The sequence below is a fragment of the Rosa chinensis genome, chromosome 7 (genome assembly GCF_002994745.2).
Source record: "Rosa chinensis cultivar Old Blush chromosome 7, RchiOBHm-V2, whole genome shotgun sequence".
Lineage (NCBI taxonomy): Eukaryota > Viridiplantae > Streptophyta > Magnoliopsida > Rosales > Rosaceae > Rosa > Rosa chinensis.
This window is the reverse complement of record NC_037094.1, coordinates 27,240,979-27,259,478: the sequence shown is the minus strand read 5'-3', so window position 1 is coordinate 27,259,478 and position 18,500 is coordinate 27,240,979. Positions and strand designations below refer to the sequence as shown.

Here is an 18,500-nt window from a genome sequence, read left to right as displayed (position 1 = left end):
ATTGCAAAATAAGTTTAGAGTAAGGGCACTCTCTGCAAAGATGCAGAGTTGTTTCACGGCTCTGCTAGCATAAAACACATAGTTGGGACTCCAACTGGACCCTCTTTGAATCGAGTCGTTCCATAGAAGGAATAATATCATGACAAACTTTCCACATATGTGTCTTTGCCGAGTTTGGAATGTTCACTTTCCAAAGCTTTCCAAAGCTTTTGCCAAAAGCTTCCATTCACGGGAAGATCAAACAGAACAATATTAGATGAAGTTTGCACTGAACTACTATAAGTAGTTTTAACTGAGAATTGACCATCCTTAGCCAAATTCCAAACCAACCTATCCTCCACAACTCGTTGACTTAAAGGAATCCTTGAAATAGCCTCCACCTCCGCATGAGTAAATAAGGCCTGAAGGAGAGGAATATCCCAATAACCAGCTTCTGTGATCAATTCCTTGACCCATTGTACTGCCCCGGCCGAGTTGGGACTTACAACCGGCTTCCCAAGAGGGAGGTGTTTTTGAACAGTCCGTTGTGAAAAAAGAGGGAAACTGCAAAATATTTGTTTTTTTTTTTTTGGAAATGGAGGGAAAAAAGTTCCAAACTCCCACCCTTGAAAGAAGAAATTTTGTTTCGGTTTTTTTTTTATTCCTTTCTAAGTTAATTTATTTGAATATTTGTAGTTTTTGAATTCTGATGCGATGTATGTGTTATTGTTAACAAAAGAAAATATACGAAAGTTTTCTTGCACCAATTTCTTTAATTTCTTTTTATATTTATGTTTTTTGTATTTCATTTTGAAATATAGTTTGTTAGTAGTCCTCCAAAACTAATAGAGTTATGGTATTCTGACCTAGATTCAGTAGCAATTATAAGTCGGACCAAGAAATTCATTGAGAAAGTGAAACGGGACATGATGAGTCAATAATAATAGCATTATGTGATGGGTATGTCCATTGTCTCGTAAAGACACATGTCGTATAATTCGAAATTAAATATAAAAAAAAACATTAACAACAACAGAAGCGTTATAAACTAGAGAATATGAGAGAGATAGAACAGGGAAACAAAATGTAGGAGGAGGTAGAAGTGTGTATTTCATTCTCATTAGACCCCTTTATATAAGAGTAATGTTTACATCATAAGGACATAACTAATAAATATTTACAGTGGACAACCATATTTATATAATATTTATAACACTCCCCCTTGGATGTCCACCACTAAATGATATGGTGTTGGACGCGCTTAATGTTGCCTCGTCAAAAACCTTGCCAGGTAACAAAAACCCAGTGGGACAAAAACAACCATGGTCGAAGGAGAAAAAGAGTACAACGCGCATATGTCCTAGGTAGCATAATTTTGAATGCTCCCCCTGATGAGAATCTCCCCCTGATTGTTCCAAGCTTCAATCATGTATATAATAAAATACATGCACTATGTATATTAGATATGGTGTGTCGATCACATTTATGAGACTATGTGTGCATAAAGGGAACTCATCATGAATTGCAATTCCTGCAAAAGTTAGGGCATTACCAATAAAACTATGATATTCGTAATGAATCTTACCTAAGTAGAACCAATTTCATATGCTCAAATTATAGATAAAGATATTAGTTAAAGAATAACAATATAAAGGAACAACAACTGACACATTTACCTTTATCCGAGCATTGAAATTTAAGTATGGCATACTTAGCCATAAATATCAATTAGTGTAATTGATAATTTCATATAGGCTCAATGTGAGCTCTAGATAAATTCATAACTTCGCGAAAGTTAGAATATGTTGCAACATTATGAGTATGATTCGAATTCGATTTCTTAGTCTTGTCATAGTACTCATTGAGGCAATAAGTCACTTTGACCATAATTGAATGAGTATGTATGAGCTTTAGACTTTTGATTCCATGAGTGAGCTTTAAGCTCATTCATTCATGGACTTGCCTTTGGCAATATGAATCGGTCAAGGATTTGATTAAGCAATATGCTTATAATGACACATACGATTTGGGGATTTGCTTTTAGCAATTTTCCTTTAAGATCTTCATATTAGCCAAGACAACATGCCATAAGTCTCTCGTCAATATAACACTGTACTTATAGAAAAGTTGTCGCTTGGAGAAGAATGATAAGCCCATGTCTCTATAATGTCTCTATAAAGAGACTTGTGTTATAGTGATTTTAATTCACTGGAATGAACACCCTCTTGTATTTTAGGGGTTAGAAAGTCCAAATATATCATCACGTTTACAATATTCAAATTCATTGGAATTGCCTCTTTCCAATTTGGCCGACAGTATAATTTATTGACACAATGAAACGTGGTAGTATACAACCCTTGATGATATTTAGTAGTTACAACAGATGAGATATCATCAATGATCATCAATTAGAGATCTATCACACATTCAAAATATATGCATGCATTAGCTATAATAAGCTTATTCATATCAGGTACCCATGCCTCTTTTAGCATTTGTTGTCTCTCAAGGACAAATTAATTCAAGAATGTGGATCTTTGTATAACCTCATGAAGAGTGTTACAGGGCTTGTATAATCTTCCCTTATAGGGAGCTTGAAACATTGGACTTGGTGGATATATCCCACATAATTCACGCCGTTACATTAGTCTTTCCTCCCCTTAACAGCGGGAAGACTATCAGATTTGACCACACAAAATATGTGTTCATAAATATTAGATTGAAAATCCATTGGTGGGTGGCGAGCCCAAACCAATTTTTAGGTCAAGAAAATAATGAATTGAAATTTTTCCTCAAAATTAAAATGAGACATGGTGGACAATTATTACACACCAATGCATGTCGTTTTTCATAAATGATATTGCTCCCCCTAATGGCGGGAGGATTGTCCCATTAAAGTGACAACTCGCAATTATGCGATAAATTATAATTTCCGTGTTAGAATGGTTTGCAACTGTTGTTGTATTATACAACAATGTAGAGTATGTATATAGATAAGTCTACATGACATAGTAATGACACATTAGTCACGCCAAAATAAATTTATTTGGCTCAATGAAAATTTTAATTCATGATATAGTATACAATAGTATACTTATAGTTGATTAATACAACTTAATTTAGGTGAAAATTTCATCACCAAATATATCCAATGATATTCCAGATAGGTAACATAATACGAGCTCAGTTGGAGCCGGCCATCAATCAAGATCTGCAGCTCTTGAGATGATTGTTACCTTAGCTTTTTTCAGCATCAATTGTGAAAAACTATCAACAATTGCAATGGATCATGTCCATAGTTGCATTATATGCATGCAAGACAACTATGTTTGTCATTATATTTATCATGAACATTCATGGTTCAAATTGAATTTATTAATGAACACGTGGTTTGTATTATTATTTGACACTGAAAATAAATGTCAAAATTATATACTCAAATTTCGAGTATAGGACAGTAGTCCATATGGGTATAAGCATATACTCCAATAATATTATATTTATGGACCATAGCCCTCATACTCAAAACATTTGGTTTGAGTCTTCACAATTAGAAGCATGTTCTAAAAGTGGAGTGAACAGAGGTTCATATGTCCTCATAAAGAGAATGGACAAAGGTCCTGACATAATTGGAGATCAAGAAACAAGAGGTTTCGATCTATTTGATTGTATAACAATCAGTGGAGGAATTTTAAGTCCACATGTAATTGGATCAAGAAACATGTAGTTTCGATCTCATTATAAAATGACAATTTTATATTAAATTATCAGATAAGATAATAAGAGGAAATTAAATTGAAGTTGTCAAACTCATGAAAATACATACCTCGATTCTGTTGAAAATATAATTGATATTGTTGATATCAATTGGTGAGTAACAGAATATTCCAAAATAGAGACAGATTCATTTAGAATCAATAATTGAAACATGCATTAATATAACATTATAACAAAATAATCTAAAATCCGTTGTAGTGAAGTTGGTTAGGATATTTGGTTCTCACCCAAAAAGACCTGGGTTCAAGTCCCAGCGATGGAAAATAATTTTGTTATTTTTTCACACACGACATAATCATATGAGGTAGATATGACAAAAAGAATCATAAATAATAAATGTTCATTATGATCACATAAAATAAATAACTATGGTAAGTATCAAATAATGGTAATAGGATGAGTTACTTAACAATAATTACCGGAGAATGGTAATAAAATCGATAATAAAATGAGTTATTAATAACAATAACTACAAGATAATGGCAATTAAAAATATTATCATGAAAATTGTAACTCTTGCAACAAATTCTCATGACAAATTCGGTTATGAAAGAATTGTAATCAAGGTAATTTAAACGTAATAAATGTGATTAAGCAGATAACGATAATGCAACATAATTACGTTTAATCGGTGCCAAAACATAGGCTTAAAATGACTAAAAAAAATAAATAGAGACAAAAAAAAGGCCTAAACATAGGCTTAAAATTTATCGGTGTCAAGATAAACCGCCGCTGATCATGTAATCGATATGTTTTCCATTGTCCACAAAAAAATCAGAGACTTTGAGCTTGTTATCTTCACTGACATATTCTCCACATAATTTTAGTTGGGAGGTAATCATATGTATAGCGGAATTGAAAATCAGTGACAGATTTAAAATTCTGAAGGCGCAAAATGCGTCCATTTATATCGTGCTCCAGATAGAACAATGGTTTTCTGGTGAGCAAATCGATCAGCCAATGATTGCCAAATCTCAAGTGGATCTTTCACCGTAAGGTAATCATCTTTTAGGATCTTATCAAGATGATAAGGCAAGAAAATCATAGGCTTGGCGGGATCTTGCACAGATGACTTATTGTCAACTTTGATGGCATTTCCAAGGTTTTTAGCCATAAGGTGAATTTCAGCATCAAATAGTTCTTGTCAGAAATTTTAAGAGGATCAAAGTCCAATTTTGTTAGATGCGTCATCTTTCTACAAAGATAAAAGATGAGATATATCAAGATCCATAATTATTAGAACAGTATGTTCTATGAAAATTCATATATGAAACAAAGGTTTCGAAGAGTTCATAAATATGAACAATGGATCCCATAAGGAACACACGAGAAAAACATTCGTGTGATGTCTATAGAACCATAGGTTCTAAGACTACTCGGTCAGAAGACTCGAGTCTTGAGCAATGAAACATGTTGTTCTCATTGTCGTATATGAAATATAAATTTTCAACAATTATATTGTATAAAAGATACAGACAAATATATGTAAATGATCGCATAAAGAAAATTGATATTCATCTAGGAGAGAAAGAAGAAAAACTCATAGATCATTAGCTTTGGTCATAAGCAACTATGTTGCACCATAAGACTTGCGGATCATCATGGAGTTCAAAGAAGAAGAAGAAGAAAAATAAGAGCAAATTCGTGCTGATAACGTGTTATAAACTAGAGAATATGAGAGAGATAGAACAGGGAAACAAAATGTAGGAGGAGGTAGAAGTGTGTATTTCATTCTCATTAGACCCCTTTATATAGGAGTAATGTTTACATCATAAGGACATAACTAATGAATATTTACAGTGGACAACCACATTTATATAATATTTATAACAAGAAGTTTTTTTTTCAAGGAAGAAAAGAAACATTACAAAATAAAACCCCTAAAACAACCTAAATTATAGAGATCAAAATTAAAAGCATTAGGGACACTTAAAGAAGATTGTTATGCCAGCTAGCAACTCTAATAGTATGGCGAGATTCGCCAGAGCATCTGTTATGAAATTAGCTTCTCTTCAAATATGTACAAAATCGATATGGTGGAAATGGCTAGTCAAAACTTTGATGTCATGTACCAGGGTATGAAGACGCCAAGGAGTAGAAATCTTGTTATTGATATAGTCAATGAGGACTTTTAACTTTGATTTTTGAAAAGCCATGAATGGCAGCAGCTTGCAAACCAGCTCTCAATGCAGAGGCTTCAGCAAACAGAACATTAGAATAGCCTAGTTTTTTAGCAGATGCAACAATAGGTAAACCCTGATCATTTATAATGATAAAACCAGCAGTAGCTTGGTCAGTATGATGAACATACCCATTAAAATTTAATTTTACAAACTCATCAGGGGGAGGGTGCCATTTGATTGGTTTCAATTGCAATGAAGAAGCTACACAGTTGGAGTAAGAATGAATCATAGTACCTGCAGCAAAAGCAATTTGTATAGTATCTCTCTGAACATTACTAAAAATAAAATCATTTTTGGCAATGCCAAATGTGATAACAGATATATAAGACTAGAGAAATTATCAATTGTGTTTCTTGAATGAGTAGAAGAAATATAATGTAGCCAATAGAAGAAGGAATTATTCCAATCTGAGCAATTGAAAGAAATACCAGAGTAGTTCCAATATTGCAAGTAAAAAAGAGATGATTGTGACAAAAATGACGAGCTCGATCAATATTCAGATTAGTATAAACATTATCTCTTGTTTTAAGACTACCTCAGAGAAGTTGCCAAGCAAAAACCATAGGCTTAGGTGGAATTGCCAGTTTACACATTTTTGTCATGATTTTAGTTCTTGAATGTGCTAAAAGCCTAAAACTTTGTTAGAAAGCAGTACAGAAGCAGACTTGATAGTAAAATATCCATGACCAGTAAAAACAAACAAAGTTCTTTGAAATTAGTTTTGTTTGGTTCAGTCTAAAATTATATTTTAATTTTTGTTAACATAAAGAACTGAAGTGCACTTATACTTTCGGTTGGTTTGGTTAGTTTGAACTGTATTTTGCACATCTCCAGTCGTAGATGCCACAACTCAAAGTGAACAACTCAAGGGGTTGCGCACTCTTTTGCTCAAACACACTTGCGATAGGCCTCAACATCTTATAATGCATCACTGAAAACTATTTCGAAGATTCTTTTTGGTTTTCTTTTCTCACGAAACAAATTGTGATGCAGACAATTAAAATGAGAATGAAACTCTGGAGGTTATGAAGGCATAGTGCAGGTAGTGCCATAGCTGCCGGTCATTAAGGCATGGATTCCGCATTTCAAATTAAGCTCTGCAACCAGCAACTGTTTATAGTATTTGCTAGTCTGAAAGTTAAGCTTTCACTGAAACTATCTCCAACACAGGTCCATACGGGTATCAGTGTAACGGCATCACAAACCGACTCCAGAGAATTAGGAATCTTTCATTTAAAAGTTGGCAATAATGAAAAGATGGGAGGAACTAACAATATTGTTTAAAGTATACAAGATTAACATTGCCAAAGAGCAAATGATAATTTGGAGTTTAAACAGAATTGCCTCGCTCTTTCAACAAAAGGCAGAAAACTTGAGTTTGGTTTTGCAAACTGATAAAACTCAGATCTCAAACCAATACCTCAGCTACAACATAAGCCACTGTTAAGCCTCGAGAATTATCACAAGACATAACACTTTAAAAGAATTTAATGAACTCTTCTTTACAATCACTACATATAGATAAGGGATTGATACATTAACAAACGAACTCAAAGCATATCAAAATCAGAGGATTCTGTCCTGAAGATCCGTCATTAAATTGGATGCCAAGGAGCTAAGCTTCTTCCCGGTCTCTCCTGCAATATTTTTTAAAGAGGAGATATCCTGCTGTGCCTGGAAAATGGAGAAGACCCAAGGATTAAATACACAAATTAGGTTGTCAAAACTCTGACGCGACTCAGAAGCAAAAGAAGATTCATGAGGGGACTGCAATGAAACAAAATAGTAAACTTTCCTATCTTGAAGGAGGTGTACCTGAAAAGATAGACGGTTAATAAGGTCACCCGCAGTAAGATCAAGAGGGATATCTTCTCTGTCACCGAAAAGGTCAGCACTGGAGATGGCAGCAGAACCCTGGAAGAACAAAATTACATGTTATATCAACTGCATTAAAATTACATCTCTCAAAGATTTCCATCTCAGCTTGGTCAAATACGGTGGTAATTCGAACTAGGCTTCAACGGTATTTTCCAGAGTTGGTTTCAAAATTCATTTCTCTTGAATACAGCTATGGTTTTGTGAGCCATTTTACATGTCTAGACATCAGTTCTATGCACTGCTTCAAAAAAAAAATTATAAAAGAAAAAAACTCTGAAGGAAATTTGGCAAATATATAGTATAGCTAGTGCAGGACATGGGGCATTTTCTTAACAAGTGCTATAAGAACTAGCCTATTAACATGTGCTATGCATATGTCAATTTTCTTTTTCCATAATAATATAAAATATATAATAAAAATTAAAAACCATGAGCACAAGGATGAGAGGAATTTTTTTTTCTTTTTTGTGAGATATTGTAATTTTTATTATCTTTATTTATTAATTTGCTGTTGTATCTTAATTTATAAGCATTTTTATGTAATTGTATATTATTATGTGTGGGCATTGAGGAAAGTTCAAAAATTTAACCATGTTAAGAGGAATTGGCCCTTTAAAAAAAAAAAGAGGAATTGGCTTAATATATAAGATGATGTATAGTATATTTAAAAATCAAAAGGAATAGTTAACTCAAATCAAATGAATTTAGCTAATTTGCATACAGAAAACTTCTGCAAGGAGGCTTGAGCATCAACGTCAGCAGATTTGCCCTGATCACCGAAAAATTGTGCGGAAGAAATAGATTTTGCATTTGTGAATTTCTTCCTTGCCTCATCAGTTTCCTGAATCTGAAGACCAAGAGATATCAGATCTTGTAAACGAAACCAGTGAATAACATGAATGGAAAATTGCAATCAATGCTATCAGATGTCAAAGTCCAGCAGTCTTTTTCAGATTCTGTTAGCAACATGCTCAACTAGATAACAACATACAAAACTATGATAGAATGATTTTGCCTTATTTTCAGATTCTCTAATCTCCCAGCTTGTTTACATTGTGAATGCGGTTTTTTTTTTTTTTTTTGGGGTCCGACATTGTGAATGTAACTGGCTACCTTTTCTTTTTTGTCTCCAACAGAATCCAAATTATAGAACTTTCATTTGGTAGTTTTCCATCTTACTTGAATAAAATAAACACATGCAGTGTCCTTAACGTTGGTAATAAATAAATATATATAACATGATCCAATTTACATCTTGGCACAGTAAAAACTTGAAAGCAACAAATGGACCTAAAGAACAGTTCCAACTCCACAACTAGACAATGACATGCAGAACTACCAGAATTTTTTTTGCCTATTTTTTCAGATTTTGTAATCTTCCAACTTGTTTTGCCTTTTAATGTAGCAGTTGGCTACCTTTTCTTCTTCATCAGAAAAAAAAATTGAAATACAGAACTTCCATTTGGTGGCTTTCTATCATATTGATATAAAATAAATAGACTGAGGGTCCTAAACATTACAGATTAAGACATGATCTACTTTTCATCTTGACAAAGTTGAAAACAACAACTGGACCTAACAAGTGCTCTCAAAAACCAAAGAAGCAGATTAGATTTGTAAATTAAAGATATCCATAGTCAGGCTAGCAGGGGTGGACTATAGTCATTATACACATGGATATAGCAAGTCTGAAACACCATTTGAATTGATTTATGGTGATCAAATATTTAATTTTATATCCTAATAATAACTTCAAGGTCAGACCATTGAGCACTACGTATCAAAACAGGAAAACTTTAGAAGGATATTAAAAAAATGCAAGGAATATAAATTATATGGAAGATAGAATTTGAAATTTCTACGATAAAAGATAGACATACTTGAGTTGGATTAGGAAATGGAATCAACAAAAATAGTTGACGTTCTCGAAATATGGTGGATCTCTTTTTTTTTTTTTCTTGTCTTTGACTAGATGATTAAAAGGAAAGCTCAGAATTCAATTCTCTAAAACCTTGGTACCTACACATTTATTAACCATGTCAAACTTTGATCCTAGTCTGAAACGTGCAACATAGATTTCCTAAATGCAGAAATGTACATATATCAACTACATAAATGTCTACACACAGAAGAACAAACAACAATGATCAAGTTTTGCTTGATAGTATGCAAATGTCATTGCTCAAACAGAACTTACTTGCACTTTTGAGGAGTTTGAACTAGTTCTCTTGGGATAACTGCTATCCATTCCGAAATCCGCAAAGAAACTCGATGACTTGGGTGCAGAAACATGGCCGGTTACACTAGCGCCATTAGAATTTATATCAGTAGTTTGAAGAGCTTCTACATACTCAAATCGAGAAGCAAGGGGTGTGACAGCTGGTGGAGTGCTTTTGGTTGAGGAAACTACTGGGATAACTGGTTCTTCCGGCTTCTGATCATACAGACTTTCATTTGGCTGCAATTGTTAAATTTATCTTGCTATAAGAAAGGCATAATCAAATAACAAAAGAAACTCATAAATATATTTAACATATAGTTGTGGATAAAATTTCATTCTAAGTTAGTAATCAAAACCTTTGTAGTGAGTTTGCGAGCACCAAGTCCCCCAGTTTTCCCACTTTTCTTAGCACCAAGGGGCTTCTTGATGGTACTGGTAACAAATACATGGGGGGCTTTGGGGGAATCAGAAACTTCAGGTGTTTCTTGCCTTGCTATAGGCTTTTCTTTTATTGCTTCACTGGTCTTGATATCAGGAAGCCCATTAGATGCTTGTCCCGACTGAGACGCAACAGGTGATGGTGGAAGACCTGCGTCTTCTGCCATACTTTTTGCTACTTCTTTAGAAAGTATCTGCCTATATAACTCGGCAGCTCGTGATGTATATTTGGCCTCAATTTTGCCTCCATCTGTCCATCCATGCTGTTTAAAGAAAACCTGTGCGCGATTATTTCCCCCAAAGGTCATTGTTCTCAGCTGTTCAGGAGTCCAGGAGTCTAAATTCGTAGATCTGAAACAGTACAACAAATTTATTGTGAGACAAAGGTTGTCTTTTATTTCTAGTGCAGTTTCAATCCAACTAGAATGAGTTTCAATCCAACTAGAATTTGAACACGAAGACACAAGCTATTTATCAGAACAAATACCTCCTCTTTTCTGTTGGAATAAAATTCTAATCTGACTAATTATAGGTTAAAGTTCAACAGCTGAACATTGTACTCAAAACTGGATTCAAACTATCAAATCCACCAGCAACGCTAATTATCTTATACCAGATGAAATTTCCTATGTAATCATTTGTCCGGCTGTCTTGGAACCAAAGAAAAAAATACAATAGGAGGCTTCGATAGAAAATAAAAAAATAAAAAATAAAAATTTTAAAAAAAACCTGCAATGGAATTTTTTTGTGTTCGAAACATGAAGCGCATTTTTTAAAAATCTCATTTAAGCTAATTGGTAAACTAACAACCAAAAAAAGCACAAGTCAAATAAAAATATTTACACTTGGCCAGAATAGAAAATAATTTAAAATCACACAAAACTAACAAATTCCTAACACTTATCTTTGTGCTGTGTCCAAAACTTACAAATCACCTATGAGTCTCAACAAAGATTTGTGCAACACACCAATCATTGATCTTATGACCTCTGATATGAATTTGCTTAGAGCATATACTCATCAATTATAATCAAGGCTTTTTCTTCAAAGCAACAAATGCAAAGGTTTTTTCAGAAGTGCAGACTGATCAAAGTAACTCATGAATTAACAAACAATAAAGCACACGTCAATAAGAAATATTCTAAACTAATATCAAAAACAGAACTAATTATATTTATGTTTTTGAGTGTGTCTACAACCCATTATCTACCTTAGCAGTCTGAATGTATATGTGAGCAGAAGTACCATTAGATTTCACACAAGTTTAAGGTAAATGCCATACGCTATCACACCTCAGAATAGCACCAACGAGCCCCAAAAATTACTTTCCACACCTCTTATTTCTCAACAAAACAAAAAACAAAAAAGAGATCGTGGTTCCTACTCCAAGTTCAACCCGCACCTTCGATTCAATGCCACCAAACACCCTCTAATCATCAAAATCCATAGTTTTTTTTTTCGGTCGAAATCATTCAAGTCCTTAGATTCAATCAATAAAACAATCCATTGCTTATTAAGGGCACAATAGTGCATCACCTTATCTTCGTCCCATGTCATTCAAAACAAAAATTTAAGATCTTGCAATATAAATCAGCAAACACCATTCTCAATCACCCAATAACGAATTGAACATTCAGAAATTTACCTAACAAAGCTGATGTGAACGCCGAGACTGCGATGGACGGCCGAGCAATCGATGCAGAGAAAGATCCCGTATGTAACTGAAGCCCAAGTTGGGTTCTTCGCGTTACAATCGAAGCACATCTGAACCCAAAAAAAAAAATCACCAAAACCAATTAAGATCCACGCCCGAAACCCCCAGATCTGAATTAGATCTCACAGACCCAGATCGAATTTCGCACAATAATCATCATAAAAAAAATAAAAAACTCAAAAAGCACAGACCTTGTTCTCCGACTTCGATTTCAGCTTTTTGAAAACAGCATTCTTGTCATTGAAAATCTCGGACGCCATTTCTAAATAGCTTGTAAAGACGGCAAATTGAATCCGAAGAGGTGCCTTGAACACCTCCTCAGGCTTTGAATCGAGAAGAAGGAGAAGGAGATCGAGATGTTCTTTTTAAGTTATGACCAAAAAAGAAAAGAAAAAAGAACAATTTGAATCCCCCAAAATTGATTTTTTGATTTCTTTTTGGGTTTGGGAATTTCAAACGGGGGCATTTTATTACCAGGGGGAAGGACGCGGAGGGTTGTGGGAAAGGACGGAAATGCCCCTCAGGTTTTCGATGTTGGTGGTTTGTTGTTGTCGAATTGTCTCTGTTTACGTCCATCGGTCCGTGGCTTTGTGGTGGCAAGTGGCGGTTACTACCAACCGCTAACGGCTGGGCTTGTAAAGATGGGTGGGTCAAGCTGAACCATCAGTTGCTCGAGTCTTCAAGCTTCTTCTTTTTGTGTTTTTTTTTATGGTACAAATTCTTGAAGCTTAATTTAGTTAGCTCACAAAAAAGTGAAAGTATAAGTTAAGGTAGAAGCATTAGCATGTGCTGATGAAAATTTTAATATGTTTTTTTTCTTTGGGGAAAAGTTTTTTTTTTGGGGAAAAGTTTAATATTACTTAGAACTACATTTTTAACATAAGCAAGAATTAGTAGGTTGTTGTTAATTCGTGTGTTTAGAAATTAATTGTAGTGTCTTTTTTTTTTTTCTCAAGCTACAATTGTTGTTAATCACGTAGTTTGGTTACTCAACATCTAACCCCTTGTACTATTTGCTCCCACGATATGAATTTTGTTTTTTCAAGCAGAAGACGACAGCTTATTTGTTAAGATCAAATTAAAGTGCACCAGGCACAAAGCCTCATAGACAAATCACAAATAATTCAATGTTCATAAAGAATGTAAAGTAAAACACACTGTTAAAAGCATTAAGCTAATATACAAATAGTAAACCTTTATTAGACAAGTCAGGTTTAATAGAGTGGTGACAAGCTGACTCGGCAGTCACAGCATAAATGATAACAAAATATAACGCACACTCCAAGAACCAAGGTTGTCCTTCCACCAAATAACTCAACGATCGGATGTAGTGACAAAAACTAGTTGCTACCAACCTCTAAGTAATAGACACCGTGAACATAGAACCCAAACCAAAATTGAGCTTCAACTTAGATCATGCAGCCTAATCTAGCCCAGATGCATATTTGACATGAATTTCAAATCCTACATCTGAACCAGCTAGAAGCATTAGAGACACGCACAACACTCTCAACTTCCAAAAGGATGCAAATACACCCGAAAGAACCCCAAAACAACTTGTAACTCCTACAATAGCGGAATATTATAATGGGGGCCGGAGATGGCCATGCCCCCCCCCCCCCCCCCAAGTTTTAGAAATTTCCTTATATTACTTATAAAATTTTATAATTTATCTAAAATAATTAAGTAAAGTGTTAAATACTGTTTGCTTCTTGAACTTTCAGGAAAAAAACAGTTCAGTCCCTCAGCTTTTAATTTCACACGCTTACTTCTTCATCTCTCAATTTTTGACCAATAGGTCCATTCCGTCCAATCTCCTTTAACTGCTGCCGTTGAGTGGCTGGCGTGGCAGGAAATTAGACGCCAACTCAGCTCTTGGCATGCCAAGTCACTGGAAAAATGTCCAGAATAACCCTTCCTTCATTTTTCCCCTTCTCCATCAATCAAATCCCTCTAAAATTGTTTCTAATTTTCAGACTAAACCCCAAAATACCACAAATTGAACTTTGAAAAAAATCTGACAATTGCAATTATGAACTAAACACTTTCAACAGTAAATATGAATCGCACAAAAACTGAACAATTTCAAGCATCAATTCCACAATTCCAACACTTGAATACCATCCAATTCCATTCATAATAATCCATACAACATAATCCCTACATAGTTTTTGCAGCATTAGCAAGCCATTAACCAAGCTCTAACTTACCAAAAATAAAAAATTAGAGCATTACATCCTCATTAATTATTCAAGTATGCATCTAATATAGCTCTAATCATCTAATCAAAAGATTAGAGCTAGCAACTAAATGACACTGCAAATGGTTGCACAAAAAAGGATGTCTAAATTGATCTGATGGGCAGGCTAACACTTTGTCCAATTGCACAACTATTTTCCATGTTCTTTACCTGAGTTTTCTGTCTAAGCCTCTGAGATGACCTTGTTGGTGCTGCAGCCTTGTTGCTTGATCTCCCAAAAGCTTGTGGAGCCCTTGAATTAGTGGTGGCAGATGTAGCTTGTGCAGGCCGTGAGCTTGTTGGAGTACTTGTAGCTTGCTTAGGCCTACCCCTTGTTGAAGTAGGCATGTTTGCTGCCAACCTTGATGCCTTCAATGCAGCCATCTTTTTCTGGACACACATAAACAAGATAAGCAAGTCAATTAAGTAGGGTAGACAAATACAAATCCAATAAACAATTGTTGAGAGTGTAATATTACCCTTTGATATTCAGCTCTTTCTCTAGCTTTCTGCCTCAACTCATTTGCAGTCAGAGGACCTGTTTTGCCTTTCTTGGACTGCAGCAACAATAACCATATCAATAACATTTAAATTTGTAGTTCACTTAACAAAAATAAATTGCTAATGTAATGGTGCAACATACCTGATTTTCAGAACCTTGTCCTGCTTCACCATTCACCTTCCTCTTCTTAGAAAGAGTGGCAGCCTTCTTTTCCTTTGGTGGCAAGTGCCTCTGACATGTGTCCTACTTGGCCACAGTTGCTACACCTCAAGGATCTTTGCACTCTTCGAAGTTTAGTACCACAATTTATCTCTTTTTCTGAAGCATCCTTAATTCTCTTCATTTTTGGCCTCCCAGGCTGCCTTGAATATTGTGGAGGTAAGATAGTTTGATCTTCACTTGTTGACCACATATCCATACTATTCACAGGCTGTATTAGGTGATTATAGATACTTAGCTAAGTCTTCTCAAGGTAGCAAGATGCCACATAGTCATCCGGGTCTTCCCTCTTCCCATATATTGCAGCAACAACATGCTTACACGGGATTCCAGTCAAATCCCACCTCCTACAACTGCATGTCCTCTCAAGTAGGTCCACAACATTCTTGGATCCCTCAATATTCTCCACTTCTGCTTTGTCACCACCATTGAATGTTGTAATGCAGTCTGTTGCAGTCTTGATCTTGTTCTTCTCTAAGATATTCCTTGGCTTGGGGCATATATTTCCATAGTATGCCTCTATTTTATCCCTTCTAATCTGATTCCTCTTCATTAACTTCCACCTTATCTCTTCAAATATAGTCAAAGATGGCTTGCCTCTTGACTCCAAAATGAAGCTGTTAAAACTCCCACACATGTTGTTTATGAGGATATTACAATCGTTACCAGTTGTGAAGTATGCTCTAGACCAATGTTGAGGAGGCCTCTCAGGTTCTGCCAGAATACAACATCAAAACCATGTTAAAACATACACATATAATTCTCATTTAAATATAGGTTAAGACAAAACAGCCTCAATATCTGTCAACCAGTTATAGGGGTCTTGATCTAGGGACTTCATCTCTTCTATTTCTTTTTAAAAGTAAGGCAAAGTTGTTGCCTTTACACACTTCCACATCTGATCCTTCATTACTTTACCAGGAAACAACTTGGTAAAGTTGGTCCACAAATGCCTTGCACAAAATCTAATTCAAGCAGCTGGGACAACCAACTCAAAAGCAAGTTTCAAATTTTTTTGTTTATCTGAAATAAATGTCCAGCCTGCTCCTTCATGGTCAATATCCAAATCCTTCACCAACAGCTCGAGAAACCAGATCCAAGAATCCTTACTTTCCATTTATACCATTGCATATCCCACAACCCATGAAGTGTTATTAGCATCCAAAGCTACAGCAGTCAGAAGTTGACCTCCAAAACAACTCTTTATGTGTGCTCCATCCAACCCAATCACTAATCTACACCCAGCCTTGAAACCATTCTTGAATGCCCCCAAGCAAATGTACATCCTCCTTAAAACAGGTTTCTCTTTTGGATTGTTGTAGTCACATTTGATATCAATAGTTGTCCCTGGATCAACCCTCTGAAGCTCACTCCTATAATCCCTTAACCTTGCATATTGCTCTCTCATTGATCCTTCCACTTCCAACATAGCAGCCCTTTTAGCTCTGTAAGCCATTGATCTTGAAACATTTTCTCTAATAGTGGCTGACATGGTCTTTGCTAGAGAGTTTGCAACATCAACTAGAAACAACAATAACAAAATAAACCAGAAAAGTAAGCTAATGACAAGAGTTAGAGACTGATCAGAAATATCTGGACTTATCTCTTGATTAAGTGATATTTGGTCCTTGAACTTTGAGTCACATATCTCATCCTAACCATGTTGTTATTGAACTTTCTTGTGCATTTGTGTTCAGCCACATATTGCTTGATCATCAGTGTACTTTCGTGTTGCATCTTCGAAGAAAATAAGAAAAAGGGGCAGTTTTCCTCCTTGCATACCACCCTCAACCTTGTTTTATCATTTTTTATGAACACATACTCCCATCCACCTTGAATGACCATTTCCCTTAAGGCATCCCTTAACACTTTTATAGTTGCAAACTACTGCAATTTTAACTTGAAGACAAGATGTTTCATATCTGTCGCCGGATTGAATTCAATTCCCACATTTTCTAATTCCCCATCAGAATTAATGTTATGCTGCAACCTCTCATCATCTGAATATTCTTCCCTAAACATGTCCTCATTATCAGAAAAGTTCATGAATTCCTCTTGCACACTTGGCCCTACCCCACTACTGTTTCCTGCCTTCAAACCCTTTTTTCTTCTACCCTCTTCCATCTCTTTTACCATCTCACCTTCCGCCAACCAGTCATCCTCATCAGTTTCATAATGGTCATATTCTTCATCATCGAATTCAGGATCATAGTCCCCATCCTCACTTGTTGCTTCATCATCACTGCCTCTTTCACTTTCAGCTGCTTCTTCAACTCCTAAATCCAAACCACTACCATAGGACTGCAAATAATCCATCACATCCACATCATGCATCAACCCATCCAGTCCACTTGTTTGCTCCACACCACTCAACCCTTGGCCCACACTACTCGGACCTTGCTCCACACCTCCGCCTCACCTCCCGCCTCAACACCCAGATCGAGACACATATGGATCTTCTCCAGCATGCTGTAATTCTCAAAATTCGAAGGGATTGTACCGGAGAGGAAGTTATAGGAGACGTCTAGGTCGGTTATGGAAGGCAGAGCTGAAATTTTCCAAGGTATAATTGTAGACTTGGTAATTGCCAACCTAAGATTATGGAGGTTGGGGGTTCATTTGCTTCTACTTGAGGAGCTTGGACTGTTGCTGGTGCTTTTTGCTGGTCTCACCCAGAACAGATCTCTACTTCTTAGTTAGCCTTTAATCTAAATTTTATTGATATTTGAACCCAGCGTTCTGCAATTCTCGTCGACACCCAAATAGCAATTTAATAATCTAAGGTTTCAGAGAATGACTAACCACTATCCTATCTCTTATCCTTATACTCTTATATGATAATTGGCTAGAGTTCAATAGGTAGTAATGTTTGATAAATAATTGTAGGATTGAAGAAAAGTTAAGCCTGTTAAAGCATTAAGCTGATTGTAGGATTGAAGAAAAGTTAAATGCTCTGTAGATTTCAATCTTGTGGGTATCGTTCATGAGATATGTAAACAAAGTTAAGCACGTTCCCACTTTTAGATGAATACAACTTCATCTCTGTAATCATTTCTACTTCTCAAGTTTCTCCCTTCTCTCTTAACTTCCTTATTTTCCTCTCCAACTCTTTTCGCAGCAAGCTGTTCTTCCCTGCATATCGGCACCCAGATAGCAATGTCCCCGAGAGAGAGAGAGAGAGAGAGAGAGAGAGAGAGAGAGAGAGAGAGAGAGAGAGAGAGAGAGAGAGAGAGAGAGAGAGAGAGAGAGAGAGAGAGAGAGAGAGAGAGAGAGAGAGAGAGAATTAAAAAGAAAAATAAATATGTGAGGGTATAATAGATATTATGGCACAGAATGAATGCCATGTCAGC

The 18,500-nt window shown here is 35.5% G+C and overlaps 1 protein-coding gene across 1 annotated transcript; it reads right to left on the bottom strand.

Annotated features, from left to right (window-relative positions):
* Positions 1 to 7,186: 7,186 nt before the first annotated feature.
* On the bottom strand, positions 7,187 to 12,644 carry LOC112178733 (probable ADP-ribosylation factor GTPase-activating protein AGD8). The gene is made up of 7 exons (XM_024316936.2): positions 12,382 to 12,644; positions 12,122 to 12,240; positions 10,395 to 10,827; positions 10,015 to 10,275; positions 8,539 to 8,664; positions 7,755 to 7,853; positions 7,187 to 7,613 (listed from the first exon to the last, which is right to left on the bottom strand). Exons 1-7 carry the CDS (start codon positions 12,448 to 12,450, stop codon positions 7,506 to 7,508), a joined length of 1,215 nt encoding a protein of 404 aa, XP_024172704.1. The 5' UTR covers positions 12,451 to 12,644; the 3' UTR covers positions 7,187 to 7,505.
* Between the last annotated feature and the right edge of the window lie 5,856 nt (positions 12,645 to 18,500).